General features: G+C 39.6%; 1 protein-coding gene across 1 annotated transcript in view; it reads left to right on the top strand.

Moving 5' to 3' along the window:
* The window catches only part of LOC125456472 (LIM homeobox transcription factor 1-alpha-like), a 261,291-nt gene that overhangs the window by 13,210 nt on the left and 224,047 nt on the right, over nt 1-24,034 (top strand). The window contains exon 3 of the mRNA XM_048539600.2: nt 12,246-12,432. Within this exon, the coding sequence (XP_048395557.1) occupies nt 12,246-12,432 (187 nt within the window). The remainder of the gene's footprint in view (nt 1-12,245; nt 12,433-24,034) is intronic.

Here is a 24,034-nt window from a genome sequence, read left to right as displayed (position 1 = left end):
AAAAAAAGACAAACTGGACCTGCTTCCTTTAACAAAGTGTGGAGCTGGATGAACACAGCAGGCCAAGCAGCATTCATCCAGCTCCACACTTTGTCATCTCAGATTCTCCAGTATCTGCAGTTCCCATTATCCCTGCTTCTTTTAACACGTTTTAACAGAAGGCGTGTTGTTCTGTCATTGTAGCAGCCCCTTCGTACTGCACTGGATTGCCAGGCTACAGTGCAAGCTTCAGTTACTGCGGACTCAAACACACAAACTGGAGTTCTTAGCAAAACTTAACACTCGGCGATTTGTGGCTGAGTTGCTCGTGGATGAAGCAAAATTATTCCTTCCTCATTGTCAACTAGTTTCACCAAAAAAGGTACGCAAATTCGTGTATAGGTAAAGGAAGAAGAGCCACATGTACTTTAGTCCCTGCTTTAAGAAACCAAAAAAAACCGTAGGATGAGCTACTTAGGATGTGACAGGAATTATATCAGTTGCTTTCCCGCTTTAATTGAAGATAAATAATAATGTGTAGATGTGCAGAAAGCCTAAATTAATATCCGAAACATCTTTTCATATCTTATATATATAATCGCACAACTACACAAATCTCCCGTCTCCATAACTTTATGCTGTTTAGGTTTTGCGCACACTTGTGTTTCAATTATTATCAAGTTTATCATTTACAATAGCAATGAACTCTGCATTGTCCTGTAATTACACAATATGGCCACTGGGTAGGTTTGATTCAAAAATCATCACCGTTGCTCTCCAAATATTATCCCATAGATTTTGAATTTCTTTCCCGAATAGTGGAGTTTATAATCTCCAAGTAATTTTGAACTAAAGCTTTTCTTTCAAAGCAAAAGACTTTCATGTTTTAAATTCTTTTGGCGCCTTCTGAAACTTTCATTCATATTACACATTCAAAAATTTCAACCTCTTCCAAAGGTTTGGATTTGATTTGTGAGTTTCACGTAATAATAAATTTACACTGGGCTGTGGAAGGAAGTATTGGATGGTACTGCATTCATTCCGCCGTATTGGTGCAATGTCTGTATTCAGATGGATGCAGTCGATGTTCAGGTTTAATTTCAGATTAATTGGAAAAACGCTTCCCGGCTAAAACATATAACGAGCGTTTCTTTCAGCAGAAATAAAAAAAACATGCAGGATGTTGCAGCTTTTGTTTTAGCCTGTCTCGGAAAGCATATTGAGCTGAAGTTGGGTGGGGCGGGGGGTAGAAGAAGGAGGAGGGATTGAGAGAGTGTTTTGGTGCCGTTAGTTTTAAAAGATCTCCAGATGAGTTTGAAATTATTTCTTTCATTTTTGTTTTGACTGTAGAAAATGCGCATTCATTTAATTCTGATTGTAAGAAAATATTCTCATAATAAAGAGTGCGGAGTTGGGCATCGATCGTTATTTCGATTTTTAAAGAGCAAGTAAGATATATTTGTACAGACGAGAAATGGATTTTAGAGAAACAAATTGGAAAAAGGTCTAATCACGACACCGGTCTTGGAATGAAAAAGTACGCATCGACGAAGGATTAAAGATTTCTGAGTGACAATGGAGGAAAGATTGTTGAGAATAAATGCCAGCTATTAGAGGGAGAGGGTGGAAGGAAACTAAGTTGGGAGAGGAAAATGTCAGAAAAAGAAGTGGGAGAGGAAAAACAGAATTTGTGGAGGAGTGTGTCGGAACGGATGTTAAAGGCAGTCAGTAGGTTTTACAGCTTTTTCCTCATGACAGTACATCAAAACACAATGCAGCACTCAAAACGAAAAGACTGAGACATTTGGCAGATGACAAAGACAGAATCAAAAGATAGAGATTGAAACGGAAGACGAAAGATGGACGATAAACAAACATCATTAAGGCGGTTTATTCTGGTAAAGGAGAACCATTGTCTGCAACGTGCAATTACATGGGAGTGGAGATAGCAGTATTTTAAATGCCATGTACAGCACACATTTCCTAAGTGATACCTTTGCTCCCTACAATACTTTTATCATCGTAGCTTTGTTTATAGCTTACATTTATGAAGCAGTGACTCACAATGAGCAGTGTCATGCTGTAGTTCTAGTTGTGTGTTACAAGCCTCCTGTTTAGAGTATACTGGTTGCAAGAGCCCCGCTTCCTGCGATACTTAGTTCAGCAGCTTCCTGAATATTGTAATAGTTAGTCACCTGTAAGCAATATGAGATTAGGTTTTCCGATGGATACAAAATAATTCTGTAGTCCTTGCCCCAGCTTGACAAAGTTCTTAACATTGAAACAATCAATCTTTCTTTCACCATAAATTTGTGTAAATTATAAACTATGTAGGTGACTGAATAGCTAAGAATATATATAAACAACCCTTCCTGTATAAGGGTATGGAAACATTAAATTGCAGACACAAAATACAAATTAATGATCAAATATTTAAAAGGAAGTAGAATGAATTTGAACATAGAATACAAATGGAAGTTTGCTTTCACAGGCCATTGGTCCTTGGGTCAAGGAACAATTAAATGTTTAAAGAAGCCAGCTAGAGTAGAAATAGGTCACTGCTGAACAGTAACAGATTTTGGAACATTGCTAAATAGAGAGGCTATCATTATCAGCAGCGAATAAACAGAAGACACTTAATGCTCATTTTGTCACTGTTGATGGACAAAAAGTGAAAATTACCACTTTACTTTTATTAATAGTATTCACTGAAGTCTTTAACTGTTTTGGAATATAGCCCTTTTACTGGGATGACTTAATACATCATCAATGATTCGACAGGAATGAAGCAGGGGTTGGAGCATTGTGGAGTAGTACAGCAAGTATGGTTTAGCCGTCCCTGATTTTATGGATCATTTTGACCGAACTAAAGGTCAGAGAGCAATCGAGTGGGCCAGATATCTGTCACATTAACTCAGAACATAAATTAAGATAATATTGTTCAAATAAGTTTTGTTTTCAATTAACATGAGATAAATGTAAGGTGGTATTGCATTGAATAAATATAGGAAAAACAGCATCTGAATAGCAACAGTTATAGATTCATGGTTAACAATTAAAAACAGTGACAGTTGGATGGCATTTGTGAGCGTAGGGAAAATTAAATTCTACTAATGAATTAAACTGTAATGTTCAAACTAAAACATTCAAGTCAAGCCTTAGTTGATAATTTGCATAATCATCCAGAAATCATGCCTATTTGGAAGTAGAGGTAGAGGTAGGCCACTGTACCCTTCAAGGGTTCTTCACCATTCAATAATGCTTTGAGGGATATGGCTCAAGTACAGGGAGGTGGGACTAGTTTACTTTGGGAGCATGGGCAATGTGGATTGATTCGACCGAAGGGTCTGTTTTCATGCTGTTTGACTCTATGACTCTACGGCTGATCTGACTGAAACTTCAACTCCACTTTCCTACCTGTCCACACCTCCAACCCTTGACTTCTTTGTTGGTTAAAATTTTATTCATTGAATAAATTCAAAGACACAGCCTGATCTGTGGAAATCAATTCCATAGAAAACCTAACCTCCGTAAGAGAGTAAAATAATCTTCTTATCTCAGCCTTATGTGAAAGTCCCTTAATTTTAAACTGTGTCTCCCCCATTATGGACTCCTGCACAAGGGGAACCATCCTTTCAGAAACCACCCTATCACATCCCCTCCGGACCTTGCATCTTTCCATAAAACCACTTCATTCCTCTAAGCTACAATGATTTTGGGCCCTAGCTGCTCAACCTTTCCTTCTATGACAAGTCCTTCATACCAGGAATCAATTAAGTGAACCATGTCTGATCTGCTTGTGATGCAAGTATATCATGTTTTGAGTTAAGTGACAAAAAAAACTGTATGCAGGTTTTCAGATGCAGAATCAAGGTCCTGTGCAGCTATAACAATATTCCCCTACTTTACAACTTAACTCCCCTTGCATTGAGTGCATTTATCTAATGAATACCTTTCTAATGTGTCGCTCTATCTCCACCCACACTACTGTTTGTGATTAATGTGCTGAGACACTCAGATCCCTCAACAGTCTCTCACCCTTTAAATCATATGTTGCTTTTGTATTTTTCCTGCCATAGTGGACAACTTCACATTTTCCCACTGTACAATTCATCTACCAGATATTTGCACAGTCATTTAACTTTTCTAAATCCTCTGTAGTCTCCTTACGTATTCTTTGATAACTTACATTTCTACCTTTCTTTCATTTCATCAGTAAATAAAGCCTATTGCTTTAGATTGCAACTAATTTACCCTTAGCGCACTCCATTAATTGCAGTTTACCAATCCAAAACTGACCAATTTATCTCTATTTGCTGCTTCCTATGAGCTAACCAATCTTCTGTCTATTGCTAATATATTACCTCTAACACCATGAACTCTTTTATGGTATAGTAATCTTTGAAGTGGCACCTTGTCGAACACATTTTGCAAATCTAAGTAAACCACATCTACAGGTTCCCCAACATCCATCTTGCTTGCTATTTTCTCAAATAATTCTAATAAATTAGTCAAACACAATTTCTTTTTCAGAAAACCTTGATTTTCTAAAGGTCCTGTTATAACTTCTTTAATAACTGATTCTGGCATTTTCCCTATAACAGACGTTAGGTTAATTGACCTATAATTTCCAACTTTCTGTGTCCCTTCTTTCTCGCTCATAGGTATTACATTAATAATTTTCCAATCTCTTAGGACCTTTCCAGAATCCAGTGAAGTTTGGAAGAGCACTCCAATCCATGTACTATCTCTGATAAGGCCTTAGGACAAAAACCTTCATGTCCTGGGAATTTATCACCATTTTGTCTAATAGGTTTTTTTTAATACCTCTTTTCTTGAGATTTTGTCTAAGTTCCCCCGTCCCATTTACTTCTTGATTTTCATGTATTATCAACATGTTTATCTGTCTTCCACAGTGAAGATAAGCTCAAACTACCTGTCCAATGTTCTGGTAATTTCCTTGTTTTCCATTATTAATTCACCACACTGTAAGAGACCAATGCTTATTTTAGTTATACTTATCACGTTTAAAAACTATCAGTTTTTGTACTTCTACCTAGCTGTCTCTCATACTCTAATTTTTCCCTCCTTTTCTTTAATCCTTCTTTACTGGTTTCAAAAAGTTGTCCAATCTTTGACCTAACATGAATCTTTGCAATATTGCACACTTTTTCTTTCAATTTGAGATTACCCTTGATTTTTTTTTAAGTTAGCCATGGATGGTTCATCCTCCTTATAGTGTCTTTGGTTCTCAGTGGAATATATCTGATGAAATTTACGAATTATCTCCTTAAATGACTAATACCATTTCTCTACAGTTCTACCTTTATACTTATTTCCCTGTCAATTTAAGCTAACTTTGTAATTGGCTTTCTTTAAATTTAATATATTAATCATACTCCCACATGTTTTATTCTCAGCATTGTCGAGAAGTTACGTTACTATGAATCATTACTTACTGCTACCTCATTGTACATTGACAAGTCTAAAGTAGCTTGCTAAACCAAAACAAAGAACTGCAGATGCTGAATATCTAAACAAAAACAGAAAGTGCTGGAGAAACTCAGCAAACCTGCCAGCATCTCTGCAGAGATGCACAGAATTACCAGTAATTATTGCCGCCTCCTTTGTAGAAGTTTCCATATTCTCCTTCTGTACTCAGTCCTCTGATATTGCAACTGGCAAGGGACCTTTAAATTGTTCACAGAAGTGACTTCTTACAGTTGCTGCTACCTATCTCTACCAAACTGATCCCACATCTTGATATTTAGAAGTATGTCATCCCTTACTTTTTTATTAATGGAGGCAATAATTACAGACCTATCTCAACATCTTTTCCTAGTTTCCCCTACTTCATAAATGTGAAAGATAATCAAATATTTAGATCCCAATCTTGGTCACCCTATTGCTACAACACTGAAATGACTTACAGTCGTACATACTTATTTCTCTTTATGCTATCCATCCAGTTTATTGCAGATACAGAATATTTAATCCTGTCTTTTTACCGTTCCTGAAAACTCTGCCATTTTCTGCTGGTGCACTCTTAAGTTTATATGTTCCATTGCTTAAAGTCCTCTGGAACATTGTAATTAATTACATCTTTCCAAGTTGGATTCCTCACTATTCAGTTTAAAGCTTTCTCTACCATCCTAGTTATATGACACATCACAATGACAAACCCACCGTAGTTCAGATGAAATCCATCTCAATGGTTCAGCCCCATTTTCATTAGCACTGGTGAAGGTGCCCATGATGCCCATTTCTCCCATACCTAACTATAAGTGACACATTCAGCTCTTAATTCAGATCTGAATTACTTTATGCCACTTTGCCTAGGGATAAAGTAGTAACTCTAGAAGTGATTAAATTTGAGGTTCTGGCTTGTAACTTAGGCCCTAGCTGCTCATATGTCCTAAGCAGAATTTTCTTCCTAGCCCTGTTTGTGCCTAAGTGGATAATATCGACTGAATCCCTCCCCCATATCCCACTGAAGTGTTCTCGCTCAATCCAAGCCGATGTGCCAACCTCTAGTAACAGGTAGGCAACACATACTTTCTGGACTCATGCTCTTGGCTGTACTGAATTCTGCCTATCTCACTGGCTGTACTATTACCATCCATATGGGCTGCAGAAAATTACAAAACCATTGGACATTGCAATGGCTGAAATTTCTTCCACCTTCATGAACTCCGAACCTGCCTCATTGACAGTAACATCTTCCTGTCCTTGAACACTGACTGAATCAGAAGTCCCCTAGCTTAAAGGGTATGGATGCTTCCTTGGGACAAAGTGTCCCGGTAATTTTCAGCATTTGCAGCTCTGACTCCAGCTCTTGAACTCTGTCCAGTGTTTTTACAGCCTCAGACACTCGCTGCAGACAAAGTTGAATCAATGAGCCGAGTTATCTTTACAATTGGAATTTGGTTTAAATCCATTTGCAAATCCTGTAACAGAAGGTAGATGAAATAGATGGATGAAAGCTGTTATAACAACAGATCATAATCATTGATCATAATTGCTGTACAACATTAAAATCAGTTTGCATTGTCCATAACAACGGTGTCGTAACATTTTGGGCAGGAAGCACAAGGCTAATTTGATGATAATATCTCCATAGGTGAGCCTGAAATGATAACCTGTAAAAATATAAGAAATGAGAGTAAGAAAGGCTGTTTGCCCTTGGTGGCTATTCTGCCATTCACTAGGACCGTGCCTCAACTACCTCAAGATCATCTTCCTATACTATCCTAGTAGCTTCAACTCCCTCAGCATACATCAATCCATCAACCTTTGTTTTTAAGTACTCAACAATCAAATATCTGCCACTTTCTGAGGTTAGAGAACTCCAAAGATTCACACAATCTTTTCAGTCAGAAAGGGAATCAAAGGTTATGTAAAAGACAGGAAAATGGAGCTGAAGATGATCAGATCAGCACTGATTTCATTGAATAGCGAAGCAGACTTGATGTGCTGATGGCCTATGTCTTATGATATTGTGAATTTTTTTCCTCATCTGACCCCTAAATAATAAATCACTTACTTTGAGGCAGTAACCCAGAATTTGACATTTCCTTGGCAAAAAAAACATTTTGTCAGCTGAAGGTCTTCAACATTTTATATTTTTCAATGCAATCATCTCTCATTCTTCTATTTTCTAAACAGTACAGGCATAGTCTGCTCGATCTCTGATAGGTTGGTTCTTTCATTCTAGAAATCAGCTCAGGGAACATTTGTTGCAGTGATTCTCAGATCAGTATATTGTTTCTTACATAGGGAGACTAAAACTACGCACAGTATTCCAGGTGTGGCCCCACCAATGTTCCATAACTTTAGTAAGACTTACTTACTCTTATGTTCCAATTCCTTTGTAACAAATACTAACATATCATTTGCCTTTCTAATTGTTTGCTGTACCTGCTTATTAACTTCCTGTCTTTCATGCACATTGACACCCAAATCCCTCCAAATGTAAACATTTCCCTAGGTCTCAACATTTTGCTTTGTTAATTTTTCCTACCAAAGTGGATTACTACATTGCTTCACCCCATAATATTCTGTCACTGGACTGGTAATCCAGAGACCTGGGTGCTGGGTACATGGGTTTAAATCCTATCATGGCACCTAGTGGAATTTAGACTCAGTTAACATATCTAGTATAGATAGCTATTCCCAATAATGGTCGTCATAAACTACCATCGAATATTGTAAAAATCTGGTTCATTAATGTTCTTCAGGGAAGAAAATATGCCATCCTTACCAGGTATGGCCTACACATATAAATGCACAGCAGTGTGGTTGGATCTTAATTACCCTGTGAAATGGCAACTTACTCAGTTCAAGTGGCACTAGTGATGGAAGACAGAAGTAAAGTGGAGGACTATCGGAAGAGCTGTGATCTCACTGAATGGCAGAGCTGATGGGCCAAATGGTCAACTTCTGCTCCTCTTTGTGCCCTTGGGGTCTGAATGCTAGGCTTACTGGTCAAACTACGTCTCATGGAAGAATTTTTAAAAAAATGCCTCATTCTTTCTCACTGATCCAATCTGTCCGTATCCCTTTGTGGCTTAATTTACATTCTTCTCATAGCTTAAATTTCCACCTAACTTAGTATTATCAGCAAACGTTGATACATTATCCTTAACCACTTTATCTATGTCATTACACAGAATGCAAATAGCCGAGGCTCAAATACTTAACCTTATGTCACCGTGCTCGTTGCAAACCAACAAAATGTTCTTATTTACTCCTAATCTGTTTCCTGCCAATTAACCCCTTTTCATTCCATGCTAATTTATTACCATGAATCCCACATTCCTATTTTGGTGCAATAACATTATATGTGGTATACCAAGAAATGATTTTTGAAAATTCAAATCAAATTCATCCACTGGTTTCTCCTCAACCATCTTTCTAGTTATACGCTCCATCAACTTTAACAGTTTGCCAAATGCCATCTCCCTTTATTGGATGTTGACTCTTTAATCATATGATGATTTTCTCAGCACTCTGAAATCATATCCTAAAAGTAGGTTCTAGCTCTTTGCCTACTACTGATGTTAAGCTATCTGACTCACCAGTCCTCATTTTCTTTCTTCTCCTCCCTGAAATAGCATTGTTAGGTTCCTTGCATTCTAATCCTTGAGAGCTATGCTAGAACCAAAGCTATTCTAGAAGGTCAAAACCAATACATCCACTATTTCTGTAGCTCACTAATTTAAAACCCTGAGATGCAGATCATTCAGCCTACCGAATGTATCACTACATCATCCTACAAATTTCTCCAGTACAATTTCTTCACTTATACTGTTTATTAAAAGTCTTCTGTTCTCAGCATGCACTTGGCTCCCGATTATTTCCTGAACAGCTTTTGTGTCTACTGCCATGATGGTAGGTAAAAAGTACATGTTTCATGACTCTGCCTTATTCCTTATTCCCCAGTATGATTTTTGAATTGATTTGACTTGATTTATTATTATCACATGTCCCTAAGTACAGTAAAAAGTTTTGTTTTGCATGCAGTATCGGCAGATCATACCATATACAGTGCATTAGGGTTATAAAACAGAGCAAAGAATACAAAGTTATGACTGCAGAGAAGGTGCAAAGACAGCGTGATCAACATTAAATTTAAAATTTGAGAGGCCCATTCAGAAATCTAATAACAGTGGGGAAGATGTTCTTGAACCTATTTGTATGTGTGTATAAACTTTTTTATCTTCTGCCTGTTGGAAGATTATGACTTCACCTGTTTTTGTTGTTAATGGGCTCAGATTTACTTTCACTAATTTACACACCTTCAGGCACAACACAATCTGTTTTTTCTCTAGCTAATTTACCGCCATGTTCTCTTTTCTCTTTCTGTATCCGTTTCTGACCCTCCTTTGCTGAATTCTAAAATTCGCCCAAACATTATGAATTCATTCTTTAAATATTAGACTATTTATGTCTCCCATCATACTTTTAAATGTAAGTTCCCCATCTACCTCAGCTGAATCATCGCTCATACCTATGTAGTTGGTTTAGTTTAGATTTAAGACCCTAATTTTGGCCAGGACTTTTTCCCCAAGAATTAACTTCAGAACTAAGATGGATATGTTTTTGTTAAGCAAGGTTACAGACAGAGTTAAAATACAAATCAGCCACATTCTGATAGGACTGTGGAACAGACTTGAGGCTGGAATGGACTACTTCTGCTCTATTCACTGTTCCTTTGAATTGGCACGTAGATGGCGACTTTGAAAGTACAGAGAAATATGTCTCTAAGAGGTAGCATGTTGGGCTGAATGTGTTCTCCTGTGCTGCAGTTTCTATGATTTTTGGTATCTGAGGCTTTTCTGCCTGTACTTTTGTCTGGACTCTTTGGTGTTGAGAATCTCCTGGAGGTAAGAACACAATGGTTTTCCAATCCAACCTTCTAAGCTGCAAATATGCTTCAGGTCTTGCCTTCAAGCTGCTTCCACTGGACTGGGAAGTTTCCACCCATTGTGCGCAGTAGCTATGTCAAAGGCATTTTATTTTGTCTGCATTTCTACGTTTGTGTGGGCTCTTACCTGAGATAGACCTTATCTACATTTAATTATTGTGCTGTACAAGGATCTATTCAGTTGTTTGTAATGTAGAACAAACATGATTGAATTTTCAGCTTTGAAACCTAACTTTAAATCTGTTCTTGGCTGATCGGGTGAAATCTCCCATTTGCACAATTCCTCTAAAAGTGGGATTAAAACAGAATGACCTGAAGTAACTTGGCATCACCGTGGAAAAACATTGTTAACGTTTTGATTCCAGCATGACCCCTCTTTGGAACTGAGTATGGTTGGAAATGTGATGGTTTTTATGCTTTTGGAAAAGAGTAAAATGCAGAGGTGGAAAATGAAGTCCTCCTTTTTTGGAGATAATAAAGTATGAAGCTGGATGAACACAGCAGGCCAAGCAGCATCTCAGGAGCACAAAAGCTGACGTTTCGGGCCTAGACCCTTCATCAGGTCTAGGCCCAAAACATCAGCTTTTGTGCTCCTGAGATGCTGCTTGGCCTGCTCTGTTCAGCCAGCTTCACACTTTGTTATCTTGGATTCTCCAGCATCTGCAGTTCCCATTATCTCCTTCTTTTTCTGAGTTTGCCTGCTTTGGTAATTCAAGACCTTCTGGACCCAACATTGAGTTCAACAATATCAGATCATGAACTCCGTTGCCCATTTTTATTATAACCCTCTCCAACAATGTCTTGCTTACATGGTTTTGCTGTCAGCAGAACTGATCTATTCTCTAGTATTAATACCTACCATTAACACATACTCTTCAACTGTATCTTTTCTTTACTACCTTTAGCACTCCATTGGCCATTTTCTTTGGGCAGCTTTCCCACGAGTTCCACTTCTTCCTTCTCCCCCTGCTTTCTAATAGCATAAAGACTACGATATTTTCAATCCTGTTCCATTCTGAGGAAGATCCGTAATGGAGTTGAAATATTAACTCTGTTTCTTGCCCCACAAATGCTGCCAGACTTGTTGAGTTTCTTCAGTACTTTCAGCTCTATTTCACATCTTCAGGATCTGCATTCTTTTGATTTAATTTTGATCACTGAATCTGGTTATTTACTACAAAGTGAGATCTTAATGTTTGCAATTTTGCTGCCCATCATAACAATGACTACACTTCTGCAGGTGGATGTGAAGCTCTTTAGAATTTTCTGAGTGGAAAGGGTACTTGTAAATACAATTGTTTCCTTTCTTTGTAGTCATTTGGTATTGCTGAAAGCAAGAAAAACCACATTATGTTGTAGCAACATGCTGTTTTCCCTTTTCTTTGGTATTTCTAGTGAATTGTCCAGATTAGTACAAGGATGAAACGCTTTGACAAAATGCCCTTCAGTCCGTATGTCTCCATCACTTCACTATTTCTTATTGCCTACACCTATTCATGCCTTTGAATTTCTACTTTCATAAATAAATTCATTGCAATCTCTACTCCTCTATTCTTCTAGCTCTCTTTCTCCATTACCACTCACGTATCTATCTATCCATCCATGTACTTGCCTATGTCCGTTTGACTCTTTCTGTACATATCCAAGCCTTCATCCAGGACACACTCTCCATCTCTCCACCTCATGCTTTGCCTCGTTGTATCTGACACTATCTGCATGTAGTCTGACTCCTTCCAAGTTCCGATACCAGTGGAAATGGTATCTCGGAGGTGTCACCTGGCAGATGGCTGAGCTTGTGGCATTAACAACTTCACGGATTCCTCCTGTCTTTTCTCTCCAGGGCCCAGTGGAAAGGAGAGGGCGGTATGTGAAGGCTGTGACAGGGTGATCGTAGACCGCTTTCTGCTGAGGGTGAATGACAGCTTTTGGCACGAGCAGTGTGTGCAATGTGCTGGGTGCAGGGAGCCCCTCACTACCACTTGCTACTACAGAGACAAGAAGCTTTACTGCAAGCATGACTACGAAAAGTAAGTGAGGAACAATCATCTCATTAAATAATGTAAAATGTACAAACCCACTTCCCCCCTCCCCATTTATGTTGGTTTCTGGTCCAATGATTCTCTGCACCCCATCTCCACATACTGTTACCAGATCAAGAAGAACAGGCAGACCATCTGTTGCTTGGTCTCTGTCAGTGCCTCACTTGAACCACAGCTGACAGAAACCTCAAAGAGAGTGACTTTGTGTCTATTGTCCCTCTCTCTGGGAGGGAAGTGGATGACACTTCAGCATGTACTGTATCCTACCTACCTCTCCCTGTGGTTCCACGCTAAGCACTTCACACGGTCAATATCCCAGTCAATCCTATAAAATATAATGAGAAGTAATTACCGTGATGGACACTGTACAGCGTTAAACCTGACCATGTGAAGGAATTGATATTATGTACAGCCTTGAGTATAGGTTTAAACATTAAGACAGCGAGACTCTTAACAGGAGTCGTAACTTTTTCATGTCTGTCGCTGTGTTATATATAGAGTTTGAGAAATGTTATGGTTAACCTGATTCTGAAATATCCAAATTTAAAAGATATCTATGAATCTGTGATGTCTGTAAGTGTGGGTATGATAGTCTAACACCAACATAGCTACATGTTGGTGACTTAGAAAGTTATGAGCAAAATTGCAGATGTTATCAAATAATCAAATATCTTGCTCATTGGCAGTACTGAGCACAGGTACAAAGCTGATGTAGTGCCAATGTTGGTTATCTTTATTTGGAAATGATGTCTTGATCAGAAGTACAATGCATTGCAGGAAAGTGACTCATTATTCACTCTTGGTATATGTGTACCTTGTTGTTTTTTCTAGATGGGTGCATTTAGTTGGTAATAACTACAGAAATAACAGTGCGGCATGTGAAATTTTGACACATGAACATGAATAATAAGGGGAGCATGAAACAATGCTACAGTTCACTGGGGTTACCCCAAATGTTGTGGAAAAATGTTCAATGAATGTGTCGTGAAATGGTGCAGTTAACATGGAGAGCTCCTGTGGAGCAGTGGTAATGTACCCACCGACGTACCAGAGTGTCGGGGTTCAACTCCCATCTACTCCAGAGGTGTGTCATTCCATCTCTGAAAATCCTAATTTTAAAAAAAACCTGAAAGGAGTTTTGGGGATCCTCAGTTGTAGTGTCCCTATCTCTGAGCCAGAAATCTCAAATTCAAGTCCCATCTGCTCCAGTTTATATTTTAGTGTCTGCTTGCAAATTCTTGATATCACGTCACAATAAAACTGTTGCTTTTTCACTTGCCTTGTACTTCTTATAAATATTACTTGGTGGATTCCCTGTTGTGATTTGTTACTCCTTATAGAATAGGATATTTTGAACCAATCAAATACCGCTGTTTGAAATGTATGAGTTTATGCTGGAGTCAAATTGTTCTGGAAGTATAGGGCTGTAATGGGTGATATTGAATTGGCCACCTTTTTTAACATGCTTCCTCTTTCCTGAACCTTTGTTTCCATTTACTTCTGAAGTAAACTTCAGTAACAATGAGCTCAGTGATATTTCGTATTCATTTTACAATAATGGCTTACAATAATTTCATCCTCAGATGTTTACATGAAATGTAGATAATTGGTTCCAGTATTAAATTAGAAATGTTTATTGCACCCTTCTGCCTAAGTATGTATCATCTCACAGTCATGATATCACAGAACAGTGTGAGTCAATTCAGTCCCACATTAAGGATGCTGCCAATTCCATCTATCAGAATTAATTTTCTTCCGCCAAACTTTCTATAATGAGGATCTTAGCTCAATAAGAAATTGAAATATTTGAGCATCTGTAATTTTATAGAATTTAAGCATTAAAGTAATCATTCAGTTCCACTTCTTTATGCGGGTCTCTCAGATGCTTCATCTAACCTCATGAGCGTGTCCTTGCTCTCTCAAATGTTAATCCATGTACATATCTAAAGAACCATGGCCATTTCTTTCTCTCAGAGAGAGATGAGTGTAGATTGAAGATAACCACTTCTCAATCATGAGGAGGTAGGCCTTCATGAACTACTGCAGTCAACATGGGAATTGAACCTGTGACACTAACTATAGTCAGCACTGCAACCTAGCCAACTGAGTCAATTAAAATTAAGAAATTAAAGAGCATTTCAAATTAGGTTCTTATTGGCAAATAAGTGTAAAAACAATAGGAATAGGAGGACCCAAGAACTGCAGTTAAAAATATTAATTGCCTGATTTATACCTTGTACGCCCTAAAATTACTCCCCTCACCTGAGACTGGGAATGTGATACAGAAAGACCGTGAGCTAATCTTCACTGGCACAGTGATAGGATACTGGCCTAGGGGGCAGAAGACAATCAGACTGAAGAACAGTCAGTCTGGTGAAAACGTGACAAAAGACAGCCTTGAACATGACAAACTGCTTCACAACAAGATGGAGCGTGCAAACCAATGTGCAACAGTTTTTATACAATGTGATGTAAATTTCACTAACAGTGGGCTTAGTAATTGCTGGTTATGGTGTGTGCAATGGTAATCTGTTGAAGTTGTTATGATCCCAGACCAGACCACCAAATTTATTTTACAACCTGACTACATACTGAGACAATAAAGCCTCAAGATTTCTTGGTTTTCAACAGATAACAATTAAATTCACTATGCAAATAGAATCTACAATATGAATACAACTTATATTTTAACATCCAGCATTGATAATAGACAAACTGTGATTGAATACCCTACAGAACAGATCGAATGGCAGATGTGGCTCAGTGAGGTTCATGGATTTCTCAGCAACTTGCAGAATAGTAACACTAGGCAATATCAAGACTCATCGAAACTCTATAGGGATTCTAATTCTTATCTTTCACAAGCCTAGCTTTGGAGCTCCCTCAAAAGTAACTCTATCATGGACTTGTTCAATGACTCCTCACGTCCTGGGTAGTTCACTCTCCCAATTGGGCCTGTACTGGCTGGATCCTGGAAACTGCACTCCAGTATCTATTCAATAGCACAGCTACAGCTTATTTGCAGACAGGTATCTTCACCAAGTTCGTACTGCCCCTTCATTTCTCTGAACTCTAATCTTTCTCAGTTGTATCAAGCGAATTCTGTTGATGAATTTCTTACACCTAATTCTCTGCATAACTGAATTATCAATGGAACAGACCTTTTCCAAGTCTAAAGCCATTAAGGCTTTTCTGTACCATGTTACCTGCACTTACTGGCTCCCAGGACTCCTCCTGAGTCTTAATTGCTTGGAACCTGCTTCAACAGCATCGTTTGGGGATGGAGCCTCTTGTCCCTGCTCCTAAATACCAGACAGACTAGCAGCGATGGGTAGCTACCAAGACTGCTACCATCTAACTGATTGTTCAAGGATTGCTGGTCAATCTTGAGTGACCTACTAAAACCCTCATAATTAGCTCCATACCTATTTCTAGGTGAAACTGAATGTAGCAACTAGGAGTGGAACTCAAATGAAACTAACATTGGATCGTCAAGTTTCTAGAATGCTACAACATGCACAGATGTATAGGACCAAAATAGGGTTTCATCATACAGTAAGGTATGGGAAGAGTTTAAAGGCCACATGAAGAGACAGGGGATTTGAATGTGAAGAGATGAGTTTAGTGGCACAGCCTGCATGAGTAGGATGAGCTCAACAGCCTCCTCTGGTGCTCTGAGTTTTGCTGTTCTAGGTAAGAAATTTTCTTGCTGCATGATATTTACAAAATGTACCTTTTCTTTTTAAAGCAAAGTTGGGGGAATAGAATCTGAACAGGATACTGTGAACAATACAAAGAATACTGTGTGTCAAATGCACTGTCCACTCTTTATCGCTTGCCACACATTCCTGTATATCTATATTTCAGTAGACATTTGTCTGTGGTTTGCATACATGTGTTGAGTTGTGTTAAGATCCACTTAGGCATTTGTCGAGCAGATTGATTTTTGTTTGAAACCAGATACCCCATTTTTGTCCCTTGGTTCTAGTTGGTGTTTTTGATGGTAAGTTGCTGGTTCTCAGGTAGTGAGTGCACTGTGTGGGTTTCAATTAATAGACAAATGTAAAAGGTTGTGTATTTATCAGGAAAGACAGGTATCAGGTCTTGCTGATGGAGCTGTACTGGGAGACAGCCAGGTGTGACTCTGTGAAGCCAGGAATATAATGATTCTTAGATGTCAGCACTTGAAATTAGAGTTGGCTCCTTCCAATCTGCTTCTGGCATTTCTGCCAAAGTTATGACAGGAGATCGGGTGAACTTTTACCTCATTATGCCCTTGCCTGACAAAAAAACATTAGCTGTAGATGTCTCTCACATCTTTAAATCTTTTTGGCAACTGTTTGATGTGTTACCTACTCCAGAGTTACATATTTCCAGTGTCCGATGTTTCTGCTTGGCTTCCAACCATTTAGTAATGTCATCCGAACAAAATAAACCAAATAATGTTAAAGATTGAAGAACTGCAACCTTGGTGTGTTGTGGCCATTACCATGTTGTGTCTGGGTAGCTGCCATCTGCTACATTAGTATTACTGGAGTAGTTAGAGTCATACAGCCTGGAAACAGACCCTTCCGTCCAACTCATCCATGCCAACCAGATGTCCTAAATTAATTGGGTCCCATTTGCCAGCTTTTGACCCATATCCCTCTAAACCCTTCCTATTCGTATAACCAACTAGATGCCTTTTAATTGTTATAATTGTACCAGCCTCCACCACTTTCTCTGTGAGCTCATTCCATACATGCACCACCCTCTGCATGAAAAAGTTGTCCCATTTATATCTTTCCTCTCTCACCTTTATCTTATGCCCTCTAGTTTTGGGCTCACATACCCTGGGAAAAGAAAAGAAGCCCTTGGCTATTCACCCCCATCCGTGCCCCTCATGATTTCCCTCTCTAATGTTGCTCCTCAGCCTCTGATGCTCCAGAGAAAATAGAACCAACCTGCTCAGCCTCTGCTTGTAGCTCAAACCCTCCAACCCCAGCAACAACCTTGTGAATCTTTTCTGAATCCTTTCAAGTTTAACAACATTTTTCCCCATAGCAGTTGCCATTAACCAAACCTGGCACTCCTCCAAGTTGAAAATAGTGTCATCTCCTCCACCCCGGGCAGTTGTGGGTGGGCTATTCAAACTGGGAGCACAACCCACCCACCTGGGTTATCTGAATACAGCTTTAATTCCCTGAACTTGCAGTGACCCGAGGTCAGTTAAAGCTTGGCCCTGTTTGTGTTTTCCTTGCCCTTGCTGCAATGACTTTAAATGATCTAAAATTAAGTTCAAATGAATTTGAATTCAGTCAATTATGGCAGCACAGGACACACCTGCATGGCTTCAATTGACTGCTGTTCACAGAATTTCTATACCTGGGGCAGATTAAGGCAGTCAATTGAATCCAATTTAAAAAGCTAGACCAAGTGCATTAATTCCATCAATCGAAGATTGGCTTATTTCTTGGCAACCCCACTCTTCTGTGTAATACTGCAGGAAAACCTATTCCAATTACACGTTGAGTGCAATTGATCACAGTCCTTAACTGCACTGGTTCATGGCAACTAATACATTGAGGATTACGTTAATGCATTTGTGTGGCAACATAAGGTAGCTCAGCGAAATGGGTGCAGTGCATTTGGGGCCCAGTTTATTGATTATACCCCTAGCTGAAACTGCACGACAGAATTTTAATTAGGATAGAGAGTGTGCAATGGACTGAAAAAGTGATATGGTAGATTATGCAGTTTTAATTTGCATTTACATGAATGGCATGTAATGAGGATGTAAGAACTATGAGATTTATGGGAGCATAGAGTCATACAGCATGGAAACAGACCCTTCAGTCCGACCAGGCCATGCCAACCACAATCCCAAACAAAACCATTCCCACCCGCCTGTGCTTGGTCCATATCTCTCCAAACCTTTCCTTTTCGTGTATTTATCCAAATGTCTTTTAAACGTTATAATTGTACCCGGATCCAACACGCCCTTTGGAAGTTTATTTCAACCTCTGTGTAAAAAAAATTGTCTATGTCTTTCTTAAATCTCTCTCCTTAAAAATGCTCCCCCTAGTCTTGAAACCCCCATCTTAGGGAAAAGACAACCACCATCAACTCTTTTCAGACCTCTCACTATTTTATGAACTTGTGTCAGGTCACCTGTCAACCTCCTACACTCCACTGCAGGGGAGAAGATGGGCATCAATGTGGTAAACTGGGTAGCACCAGGCTAGAGGTTTTAAAACTTTGTCAATTGGTGGGGGGAGGGAAGGATGAAGGATATAGCAACTCCTTATTCTGACGTCCTGGAAAAGTATGTGTCAGTGTTGGTGACATTGCGCTGGGGTGTGGGGTTTAGTATCAATACAGTAACAAATAAGAGCATTGGTTGAGGCTTTAAGGAAGAGGACCTTACTGAATGGATCTAAGGACCATAACCCAGGCATGTGTAGGGTTGGAAACAGAGTCAAAAAAGAGGAAGAGAACTTGTGTTCACAAGTGTGGCAATTACACCATGCCACAAATTTCGTTACAGATAATTCTGAAGTGTAGGCTCTACTGTAATGTAGGAAATACCACAGCCAATTTGCATGCAGCAAGGTCCCATCAGCAACAATGTGATGATGGTAATATAATCCATTTTAGGTGAAGGTTGAGGAATCATATTAACACCCAGAAGTCTGTACGTGCTCATGGTGTTTTATGTTCCAACAGAAAGGTGGTCCCTCTGAAAATGTAACAGTCCCTCAGCACTGCACTGGAATGCTGCATATTTAGAATTTAGGAAGCAATGTGAGCAAGTGGGTCCAATTGTTTTAAATCAGTGAGCGAGAGCAAAGGAAAGTTCTTTTGGAGAGAGGGAGGCTGAAGGTGAGAATTATCACGTGAAAGGCCAGCATGTTCTAGTCAGGTAGCAGCATAAATTGGAGCCAATGTGTGAAATACAACAAACCACTGTAAATTGTCTCAAACCCAGTCACCACTTCCTAATGACAAATCTTTTTCAAAGAATCTCTGTGATAGCACATTGTAAATCCTAATTTTTAAATGAAAGGTATTGTTTGTTTTTTTTATGGACTTTTGATGTTAGAATTACCTTGCTTTGGGACTCTGTTTGCTCTGGTGGAAATGCATTGAAAGAAAGAACAGACTTATGTTCATGTAATGCCTTTCTAAATCTTGGAGATGTCCTAAAGCACCTTACAGCCAAGAAAGTAGTTGTCAAGTGTGGTCTTTGTAACCCTCAAAGGCCAGCACTGAGGCTGGGTGTCTAAGGGCACACTTCAAGCTATATTTACAGGCTGTTGAGTACATTTAATGTGAAGGGCTCAGATTCCTGCCACATGTCAGCCGTGCAAATCTTTTTCAGCTGTTTACAACCTGTGCAGAGAACGAGTTGGAAAAGTTGTTTGTAGAAGTCCAGCAGCTTGTGTCTGTTGGTTATAACACTGGAATCAGCTTGAGTGTGAGAATTTATAGACCCTCCCTTAAGAGCAATAAACTTCATATTAATACAGCAATTAAGCAACAAGTTGGATTGAGCCTGGAGAAGTCAGTCAGTCTGCAAGGTTGAGGTTGTAATCAGAAGGCAAGCTGCTGAGAAAGTGTTTAGAACTAAATTATGGCTGTTCTTCCTCGTGTTATTCAATGTTGCATAAAAATCTTTGCTCAAACTTTGGCCCTGCTAAATGATAAACCAGAAATGGATGGGGATAAGTCATTGTGAATGAGGGAAGGTATAATGCCACATACAACAAATTAAAATGAAGCAAAAAAGTGGAGTTTTGCAAAGGCTTAAGAAGTGAATTGAATGATTTTTTCAATCAAATAAGGAAGCAAATGAAAATGTGCAAAAATGGAAGCAGCTGTTCTCTGTGTGTTATTGGCAGAGAAGCATTAAATATTTATTGTAATTTCACCTTCATGGAAGGAAAGGACCTGGTGCTGGATGTAGTAATAAGTTTGCGAAACACCACAATCTAAATGAAAGCCATGCTTCTTTGATCAAGAAACAAGAGAAACCCCACTGATTTTCTGAAGAGTGTCAATCATACAGATTGCTACTCTGCTTTCTTTTAAACCAAGTGAGGAAAAAGCTTTGCATTTCTGACAGGAAATTCCAATCAGGGCTCCTTCAGGAATGTGGAGTCATACTTCTGCTCTGACAGGTGCCTCATAGAACAATACAGTGCAGAACAGGCTCTTCGGCCCTCGATGTTGCGCTGACTTGTGAACTAAGCTAAGCCCATCCCCCTACACTCGTAGTGCAGAACCTCTGGCAAGAGGCAAACTCTTTCTCACAGCTGTCAGAAAATAACCCTGAACACTAAGGCCCAGAATCACAGACAACCACTTCTGCAGCTGCTATCCAACAGTAACAGTGTAAGGGTGCTGGGCGGGTAGGGTGCCTGATGGAATAAGGGGGAGCTTTGAGTCAGATTGGAGGGTGTCCAGAGTGTGGATATGGATTTGTGTTGCAGGTGACGCTCCAGTCCAGATCTGGGGAGGAGAAAGAGATGGGATTCAGGGGAAACTGCATGTGGACTCTGGCATGGGAGTGAAGGGATTGGGTCTGGCAGTGGAGCGGATGGGGCTTATCAGGTACGAGTGTCAGAGGAAGGGGGTTGCTCTTGGGTTTGATGGCAGAGAAGGGGTTCATCTGTGGGGAAATCTCAGGTTTGGGGGGGAAAGGGGTGGGTGTCGGGTCAGGCTCTCGGGGAGGCGTAGTTTAATTATTACTCAATAGTCAATCTAGATATTAGATTGTTTAAACTTCCCTGTGTAACCATTTACTTAACTTCAATGGAACCCTTCAAATTTTCCTATTTGAAGAGATCGGTTTGGAGTGTCCCAAGCATAGAACATAGAACATTACATAGGACATTACAGCACAGTACAGGCCCTTCGGCCCTCGATGTTGTGCCAACCTGTCATACTGATCTCAAGCCCATCTAACCTACACTATTCCATGTACGTCCATATGCTTATCCAATGACAACTTAAATGTACCTAAAGTTGGCAAATCTACTACCGTTGCAGGCAAAGCGTTCCATTCCCTTACTACTCTCTGAGTAAAGAAACTACCTCTGACATCTGTCCTATATCTTTCACCCCTCAATTTAAAGCTATGTCCCCTCGAGCTTGCTGTCACCATCCTAGGAAAAAGGCTCTTCCCATCCACCCTATCTAACCCTCTGATTATTTTATATATTTCAATTAAGTCACCTCTCAACCTTCTTCTCTCTCATGAAAAGAGCCTCAAGTCCGTCAGCCTTTCCTCATAAGACCTTCCCTCCATACCAGGCAAAATCCTAGTAAATCTCCTCTGCGCCCTTTCCAAAGCTTCCACATCCTTCTTATAATGCGGTGACCAGAACTGTACACAATATTCCAAGTGCGGCCGCAGCAGAGTTTTGTACAGCTTCACCATAACCTCTTGGTTCTGGAACTCGATCCCTCTATTAATAAAAGCTAAAACACTGTATGCCTTCTTAACAGCCCTGTCAACCTGGGTGGCAACTTTCAAGGATCTGTGTACATGGACACTGAATTTGCGTTGGGAATTTGCCCTTTAGAATCTCCAGTTTCCTGGGCTCTTCCCTAAAAGTCTGTTTTGTCAGGAATTCCACAGGGTCCCTGCGCACAACAGACATCTGCACTGGGCAAATTATTATTTGGCCATTGGAAAATCCAGTCCATTGTCAATGTTGATGTTTAGAAGAATTTGGATGCATTTGTAACTTATAAGGGGCATACAAAATTGACACACAAGTTAAACAAGTAATAGGAAGGAAAATGGGTAGCCGGTCTGTATTGTAAGTATTTTTAAATGAGGCTGTTTAGAAATGTCATGACATACATCCGGGGCAGGGACCCAGATCTTCTGGATACTAACAGGAAGTCACAACCAATTATTCTTACCTTACAACAATGACAGCACTTCAAAAATACATGATTGGCTGTAAAACACTTTGGAACATCCTCAGGCTGTTGATGATGCAAATGCAAGTTTTTTTCCATATGTCTGCCTTGCAAAATTTACTTTTGTCATCAGCTCGACATAATCATGCATAATCAAAGTCTTTTTGACAATAAACGTAATTAACTGAAGTCTGAGGTCGCTTAGCAAAATTAAAGCACATACAATACAATATAAAATAACCTGGCATGGATTAATGATTGGCCAACAGGCAAAACAGAAAGTCGGAATGAGAGGGACATTCTGCCATTGACCAAGCAGCCAGGGATGGAGGTGACTAAGCAGATCTGTGATTCCAGCAAAATAAACATAAGGTTCTGGAGATCTGAAATAAAAAGAGAGTGTTGGAGAAACTCAGCACATCTGTCGGCATTTGCGGAGAGAGAATCTGGTTAAAGTTTCAAAGTGACTCTTCAGAGTTAGCAAGAGAGGTGGAATTGTGACTTTATGGGATTTTATGTGATTTTTTTTGTCCTGAGTAATGCTCCACAGAACAACATGCCTTGCAGCTGTGCTCATTGCTTTCTCTCCAGACATGTCACAATTCACCTAAGCTACCAACATGCACACAGTCCATGTTGCTCAAATACCAATGCCCTCGCTGTCAACCTCCCCATTGGTTATCCTCCTCTTCTCTCAACTCTGACTATTACAAACACTCGCATCTCCGTGCAGGAGAAGATCATAAATAACCTGGTAAGAGGCTTTTGCATCTCCTAGTCACAACAACACAAAGAGGAATCCATTCAGCCTATCAATCCTGTTCCTCTATTCATCACAATCGTGACTAACTTCGAGCTTATTTGCCTGCCCAGTCCTCATTGTTCTGTGGGCAGTCTGTGTCACTGTTTGTGTCATATATATGGGCTCTCTGTACCAGTGTTCACCGAAAAGTCAGTTTGCTGCCACAATTATATATCACAACATCATCATGTGAGTATTGTTTAAGCCACTCCTAAGCCTTTTCAACAGACCCTGACACCTTTATACAATTCTCAGCCTTAAATATATACCTGACTGTCTGCAGAAGAGAATTCCAAATGTTTATAATCCTTTAAGTGAAGTAACTTCTCCTCATATCAGTTCTAAATGACTGAGACTGTATCTTAGATTCCCCAACCAGGAGAAACAATTTCTCAGCATCGACCCTACCAAGCCCATTCAGAATCTGTAGTGTCTCAATGAGATCACATCCCATTCTTTAAAACTTCAGAGCGAGTACAGGCCCAAAACACTCATCACAGGATGACCCTAACTCAGTGACCAATCTAGTGAGCCTTTGCTGCACCACCTCCAATGCAACTAAATAATAGAGATCAAGCTCTTGTGGTGCAGTGGTAGTGTCCCTACCACTGTCCAAATCTCCTGAAGTTGCTTTACATCTTCCTCACAACACACATTTCCACTCAGCTTGTATCATCTGCAAACTTAGAAATAATACACTTGATTCTACCTCTATATCATTGATTTTATATTGTAAATGCTGGGGCCCAAACACTGGACCTTAAGGTGCCCCGCTAGTCACAGCCTATCAATGTCAGAATGACCCAGTTAATCTTACTTTCTGTTTTGTCTGATGGCCTATCATTAATCCATGCCAGGCTATTTTATCTTGTATTG

The sequence above is a fragment of the Stegostoma tigrinum genome, chromosome 8, assembly GCF_030684315.1.
Source record: "Stegostoma tigrinum isolate sSteTig4 chromosome 8, sSteTig4.hap1, whole genome shotgun sequence".
In the NCBI taxonomy this organism is placed as follows: Eukaryota; Metazoa; Chordata; class Chondrichthyes; order Orectolobiformes; family Stegostomatidae; genus Stegostoma; species Stegostoma tigrinum.
This window is presented reverse-complemented; position numbering and strand designations above follow the sequence as displayed.